Consider the following 7,500-nt stretch of genomic DNA (forward strand, 5'->3'; position numbering starts at 1 on the left):
AGTGTGTTTTGTTTTACTTTAATTATTCGTTTTAACTTGTTTTTTTAAGGTTTGTACAAGAAAAAATGGGAGAGAGAGAGAGAGAGAGAGAGAGAGAGAGAGAGAGAGAGCTCATTAACATTCTATAATTGACGTGTTTATTAAGTATTGTTGCTGTGGGGATTGGTGGTGGTGGTGGTGGTAGTGATGGGAGGGTGGTGGGAGTGAATGTGGAGGAGGAGGTGAGGGTGGTGGTGGTGATGAAGGTGGTGGTGGTGGTGGTGGTGATGGTGGTGGTGGTGGTGATAAGTGTGAGTGATCCTTGGGGGAGTTGAATGAGACGATGAGGACTGCACTCTCTCTCTCTCTCTCTCTCTCTCTCTCTCTCTCTCTCTCTCTCTCTCTCTCTCTCTCTCTCTCTCTCATCGGGAAGGCAAAAAAATGAAAGAAGGAAAGCAGCGTGACATTACTATTCTTTTTCAAGCTCATCCACTCACACTCACTGCGAAATTATTCCTTTAAATTCTACCTTTAAGTCATCCTCGTTTAACTACTCGGGCTGTGCAGAGATAAAGAAAAGCAAAGAGGAAGGAAAAGTGAGGGAAAGAAGAAGAAAAAGAAGGGGGTCGATACTCGCTTAGGAAAATAGTAACTGAGTGAGCGAGTGAGTCGGTGAATAAGTGAGTAAAAAGACGAGTTGAAGCCTTGACGAGAGGAGGAGAAGGAGGAGGAGAACGCGAAGTGACGAAGAGGGAAGAAGAGGAGGAGGAGGAGGAGTGAATGAACAACTGAAAAAGGAGAACAAGAACGAGAAAGTTTGGGGTAAAGCTAACCAGCCCACTACCACCAGGAGAACCACAACACCAACAACCGCAACTCCAATCAACGATAACTCCTATTACCAACCAGCCACGCGAACCGCCACAATGTTCAAGCGAATCAAGAACAAGCTACACGGTGACCGCTCGGTGACCTTCAAGGAGAACGAGATGCCGACGAGGGCCGCGCAGAGGGAGGCCGAGAAGCAGAACGAAGAAAGCAAAAACGACCCTTCGGCGGCGGCGGCGGCGACGGCGGCTTCGAGTTCGGCGTCCAACGGAGAAGCGTCGTCGCGGAACCACTACACTTGGCCGACTGTTTACGCTTCTGGCGGCGGGAAACGGCGCAGCGTGAGTTACTGTTGTTGCGTCCCTGTTAGTTTGTCTTGGAGAGTTTTTTTTGTGTTTTTGTTTGTGTAGGCCTAAGTGTCTGTTCTGGCTTAATTAAAGGAGAGGATGTGTGTGTTAGCAGATGGGATAGAAGTGTTAGAGAGAATCGTGTTGGAGGAAAAGGATGTTTGAAGTAGAGAAGTGTTGAGAAAGTTATAGTCGGGAAGGGAATCAAGCTCGTTCAGTGGAGTTATTGCGGAAAATCATGAACTTGAGTATTCGTATAGGAAATAAAGATCGCATTTAAACCTTGGGAATGTTACAATGCCTAACCATAGCCTTTAACTATATTTACATTCATCGCTTTTCAACTTTATAGGAGATGAAAAGATTAAGGATTTGTTTAGCTTAGTCAAATCGGGCAGAGAAAATCCGTAGAGTTACAACCATCATAAACCACTACCTGTGTTATGTTTGGTGTGAATTATGAACTTAAGATTCTGTGGGAGGTAAAGAGCTCAAGGCTATGTATGGTGTGAGAGAGAGAGAGAGAGACTAAGTTAGACGGACGATATTTCTTTCCTGAGTTGCCGGGAAGGACTTTACAAGGAGGGCGTATCAGCGTAAGAGGGGAAACTGAAAGAAACCTGAAGATACGCTCGTTGAATTCCCATTACTTCCTCGTATTGCGTAGAATGTAGATGATATAGGTAATTAAGTAGCGAATGAAAACAACTTCCATACGTGTTAACTCTAAAAGTGTCAGTCATTCCATCCTTCTCTTCCTTCCTTCCTTTTTTTCAGACCTTGTTTTATTTTTTCTCTCAATGTTTTGTTTCCTTCCTGTCTTGCTTTTTATCCTCCTTCCTTCCTACCTACGTTTCCTTCATTTATTCCTTCTATCCTTCCTGTCTTGCGCTTCCTCCCTTCCCTCGTATCTTCTTTTCCTTCCTTCCTTCTTACTTTCCTACTTTGTTTCCTTCCTTCCTTCATTAATTTGTTTTTTTCTTTATTTTCTTCCCATCTTCGCTTTCTTCCTTACTTCCTACCTTTGCTTTCTTCTTTCCTCTCTACTTTCTCTGACCTTCTAGCATCCCTTCCTACCTTCCCTTTTTATCTTCCCTTCCTTCCTTCTTCCCTTCCTTTCTTCTTCCTTCCTTTATTCATTCATTCATTTCTTTCCTCCTTCCTGCCTTCACTCCCTCCTTCCTTTCCTTCCTTCATTCATTCATTCAATCATTCATTTCTTTCTTCCTTCCTTCCTTTCTACCTTCACTTCCTCCTTCCTTTCCTTCCTGCCTCCTCTTCCTTTCCTCCTATCAGCCTCGCACGCGTAAAAGAGTAAGAGGGTAAGAAAGCCGTTGTCTTCAGCCGAACTCCCATGAAACTCAAACAGATTTAAGAGCCTTGCGCATCGCGGGTCTGGAAGCCAAAACAAGCCGAGGAGGGGAAGGCTGTGTGGAGCGAGGCGGCGAGAGAGGAAGGCTGTAAAATTGAAGAAAAAGAAGACATCGTTGAAGCGAGAGTGAAAGATAGGAACGAAGCAAAGGAAGACATCGTTACAGAGTGAGAAACTAAAAAAGGAGAGAAAAGACTTGCATATTTAGAAAGAAGAATAAACCACACAAGCCGTAATGAAAGTTCGGTGGAAAATCGTCGCGTGGACCTAGCGGGCGTGTGCAGAGAAATGCGCGGAGCACGACTTGTACATTCATAAACTTTGGCCGTGTGCGTGGAAACGATGACGGCACAATAGAAACGAAGGGAAATTATTGTGTGGGGCGCCTGCGGTAGAATTATATAGTGATGATGATGATGAGAAGGAGGAGGAGGAGGAGGAGGAGGAGGATGGGGATGATGGTAGTGGTGATGGTGGTGGTGGTTGTGATGGTGGTTTTGTTAATTAACCTTCTTGTTCTCCTCTCCTCCCTCTTCCTTCTCCAATCTTTCCTTCCTTCCTTTCTCTCCTCCCCTCTTCCTCTCTCCCTGTCCTTCCTTTCTTCCTTCCTTCCTGTGTGTTTCCTTCCTCCTGCACTCTTCTCTATTTTCCTCCTCCAATCTTCCTTTCCTTCCTTTTTTCTCTCCCTTTCCTTCCTTCCTTCCTTCCCTCCCTCTTCGCTTCCTTCCTCCCTTCCTTCCTTCTTTCCTTTCTTCCTTTCTTCCCTTCCTTTGTTCCTTCCTTCCTTCCTTCCTTTATCTATCCTTCCTTCTTTCTTTCTTCCCTTTCTTCCTTTCATCTTCCCTTCCTTCCTTTCATCTTCCCTTCCTTCCTTCCTTCTTTCCTTTCTTTCTTTCCTTCTGTCTCTTTCTTCTCCCTTCTTTTTTTATGTCATGACGGAATACAAAACAGTCGAGAGAGAGAGAGAGAGAGAGAGAGAGAGAGAGAGAGAGAGAGAGAGAGAGAGAGAGAGAGAGAGAGAGAGAGAGAGAGAGAGAGAGAGAGACTTGACTTTCGCTCTCAAAGGCATTGCTCGTCAGGATAAAAACGGACGTAAGAAAAAGGGAAAGGCTAGGCAAGACGCGGAATTGGAAGTGGAAGGCGTCACAAACTTAACTGGATTCTTTTGGCGTGAATGAAGGCAAGAAAAAAGAGGGGGAAAAAAAGGACCCATGAGCGGAAGGGAAGGAAACCGAGGGACTGGGAGTGAAATAGCGAAGTGTTGAAAAAAAAAAGCGATTGGAGCGAAAAATAAATATAAGAAAAAATGAAAATGAGAGGGGGAAAAAAAGGCCTCATGAGCGGAAGGGAAGGAAAACGAGGGACTGGGAGTGACATAGCGAAAAGTGTAAAGAAAAAAATTATAAGCGATTGAAGCGAAAAATAAATATAAGAAAGAATGAAAATAAGAGGGGAAAAAAAGGCCTCATGAGCGGAAGGGAAGGAAAACGAGGGACTGGGAGTGAAATAGCGAAGTGTTGAAAAAATGAAAATAAGAGGGGAAAAAAAAGCCTCATGACCGGAAGGGAAGGAAAACGAGGGACTGGGAGTGACATAGCGAAAAGTGTAAAGAAAAAAAATTATAAGCGATTGAAGCGAAAAATAAATATAAACAAGAAAAGGTTAGAAAAACAACACACGAGAACTTTGATGTTATAGGTCACGAGGAAACAGATATACAAAGAAAACAACACAATACATAAAACAATAACAGATAGACAGATAGATAGATATAGATAGATTAATAGATAGATAGACAGAATGAGAGAGAAATAGATAAATGTTTAGTTAGTTAATTAGCGAGTCAGTCACCCAGCCACTCAATTACTTCGATATATATACACACACACACACACACACACAAACAGACACACAAACACACGGACACATACATGCTCGTACATTGTAAACAGAGAAATAAGTACAGCAAAAAGTAAATAGAGAAACACAGAGATAAGCAAAACAACGTAACTACACAAATGAATCCTGCATTTCACAACACAACACTCACACCAACACCACAACACAACACACCCGCGCCAACACATAAGAAAAAAAAATATGTCAGGTGTAGTGGAAGCAACAGAGGTGGAGCGGGTCACCTTCCTAATTAAGATCACACCTGGACGTGCATCTGACAGGTGTGTGTGCGTAGGTGTGTGTGTGTGTGTGTGTGTGTGTGTGTGTGTGTGTGTGTGTGTGTGTGTGTGTGTGTGTGTGTACAGGTAGACAAAGACGTTAATGAATCCAGGTGCAGAAAAGCCTTAATGAGAACACCCAGGCAGGTAAAATAAAAAATAAAAAAACAATAAGCGGGGGAAATGAAAAATCTTTGAAATTGAGCCTTCTCTCTCTCTCTCTCTCTCTCTCTCTCTCTCTCTCTCTCTCTCTCTCTCTCTCTCCGTATATAGGAAACAAAGGAAGAGAGAGAGAGAGAGAGAGAGAAGAATGAGAGAGAAGAAAATGCTTGCCTCTCCTCCTACATGATCTTGTAAACTCTCCATCTCTCTCTCTCTCTCTCTTCTCTCTCTCATAAGCAGGATAATGAATAAATGAGACATAATGATGATGATGATGATGATGATGATAATTGGGATGATTAGGATAGCATTATGGTTGTTGTTGTTGTTGTTGTTGTTGTTGTTGTTTCATTTCTTCCTCATACTCTTCTTTTTCTATTACTATTTCTATTTCTTTTTTTTCTTTTTCTATTTATTTCTATTTCTTTTTCTATTTCTTTTTCTTTTTCTTCGTCTTCTTTTTTTTCATCTTCATCGTCTTCTTCTTCTTCTCCTTCTTCTTCTTTTTAGTGTTCTTTTTTCTTACTGTCTTGTTTTTCTATTTCCTCTTCCTCCAAAACACCACCACCACCACCACCACCACCATCACCGCCACCACCACCACCACCACAGTTTTTCCCCTTTTCCCATTCTCTCCTCCATTCCATCTCTTTCCTCTGCATCATTTATTTCATCTCCCTCTCTCCTCTCTCTCTTTCTCCTCCCTTCACTCTCTCCCTTCCATGCACTCACTCTCCTTCCCCTGCTTTCTCTCTCTCTCTCTTTCCCTCTCTCTCTCTCTCTCTCTCTCTCTCTCTCTCTCTCTCTCTCTCTCTCTCTCTCTCTCTCTCTCTCTCTCTCTCTCTCTCTCTCTCTCTCTCTCTCTCGCTCTCGCTCTCGCTCTCGGTCTCCCTCTCCTCCTCCTCCTCCTCCTCCTCCTCCTCCTCCTCCTCCTCCTCCTCCTCCTCCTCCTCCTCCTCCTCCTCCTCCTCCTCCTCTTCCTTTTCCTTTTCCTTCTCCTCCTCCTCCTCCTTCTCCCCTTCTTCTTCTTCTTCTTTTTCTTCTTCTTCTTCTTCTGCTTCTTCTTCTGCTTCTTCTTCATCATCTTCTTCTTCTTCTTCTTCTTCTTCTTCTTCTTCTTCTTCTTCTTTTTCTTCTTCTTTTTCTTCTTCTTCTTCTTCTTCTTCTTCGTTTTCCACCACCACCACCACCACCAACTACAACAACAACAACAACAACAACAACAACACCCCACTACATTATACATTGAAGACATGATCCTAGTCTCTGTTGGATCGATGGGAGGTGTATTGGACTTGTCTCAACAACACCACCATCACCTCCACCACCACCCCTACCACCACCACCTCCCCTCCCCTCCAAACCTTCCTTCCCCTGTCCTCTCCACATCAAAGCGAGGAGTTGAATGAAAGAAAACAAAGCGTAGAAAAAAAACCACAGATGTCGGATATTTTTGCGAGACATGAGAGAGGGAGCGAAAATATGAGAGTAAAAATCGATGACAGTGATGGAGTTTCAGAGCTGCTTATGGTATTACGTGGATGACAAGACGGTACTTTTATTTCCATTATCTGTGCCTAGTCTAGAGTCTGTCTGGATGGAGCTAGCGACTTTTTCCCTTCATAACTAGGACCAAGGAAGACGAGAGGATAAGGCAGACACAAGTATTCAGACTCGGAGACAGTGTTAACCGTGTAGCAGCGACGGGCCAAATTTGTGGCTTTACCGTGTAGCAGCGACGGGCCAAATTTGTGCCATGATATAAACCCCCCAAAATAGATGATACATAAACTGATCACAAATGCTTAGATATATATTATGAAATGGTTTGTATGAGTGATGATTTTTTCTAATTTTTCTCACTTAGAGGGACCATTAAGAAACATGATCCCTGCTGCTACCGGGCTAAGTGTTCACGAAAGACAAACAAAGAGAGGGTTAACAGACTTGGTTCCTCAGTAGATAGAGAGACTAACACGACAGATAAACAGAGATATAAGACTTGGTTCCTCAGTAGACAAAGCGACCAACCCAAACCTACTATTAAACAATTTCCCAGTAGATAAAAACAGAGATCAAAGCAAGTCTATAAAAAAGGTATTCTCAGACGATCTAATCTCCCACAACCAATAATTCCCAAGACCACAAAGGAGATAAGTCGGGTTCATATCAGTGTTTCTTCGCGTCTGTGGTGCAGAAGCCACGTCAAACTACCACTATGCTCATACAACTACCCATGGACATACCCGCACACACAATCTCTACGGAAGCCTTATCAGATGTGGGTGTGTGAGCCCCGAAATGCTGGAGAATGTGAGACTTAACCAGGGAAAGAGGGAGCAGTGAGGGGGCCTGCGCTGCCCTCTACACACACATATAAGCCGCTTTGAGAGTCCCTTGATATTGTGTAATTAATGAAACGGAGTGAACGATCGAACAGAGGGCAGAAAAGAGATTGCATGGGAGAGAGAGATAGATTGATAGCTAGATAAATAGATAGATAGATAGACTGACTGATATAGAAACGGGTTGAACAAGCGAGCAGAGGGCAGAAAAGGGATTGCACGGGAGAGAGAGATAGATTGATTGATGACTAGATAAATAGATAGATAGATTGACTGATATAGAAATATAA

General features: G+C 43.3%; 1 protein-coding gene across 2 annotated transcripts in view; it reads left to right on the forward strand.

Moving 5' to 3' along the window:
* The window catches only part of LOC126981297 (protein phosphatase 1 regulatory subunit 14B-like), a 93,572-nt gene that overhangs the window by 50,750 nt on the left and 35,322 nt on the right, over positions 1-7,500 (forward strand). Inside the window, exon 1 of one of the 2 annotated variants that reach the window (XM_050832216.1) lies at positions 440-1,148. The exons of the other annotated variant lie outside the window; for it this stretch is intronic. Coding sequence (XP_050688173.1) covers positions 906-1,148 — 243 coding nt within the window. The 5' untranslated portion in view covers positions 440-905. Of the gene's footprint in view, positions 1-439; positions 1,149-7,500 lie in introns of those variants that run through there. 2 annotated transcript variants of the gene reach the window in all.

This window comes from Eriocheir sinensis, chromosome 47, assembly GCF_024679095.1.
Source record: "Eriocheir sinensis breed Jianghai 21 chromosome 47, ASM2467909v1, whole genome shotgun sequence".
In the NCBI taxonomy this organism is placed as follows: Eukaryota; Metazoa; Arthropoda; class Malacostraca; order Decapoda; family Varunidae; genus Eriocheir; species Eriocheir sinensis.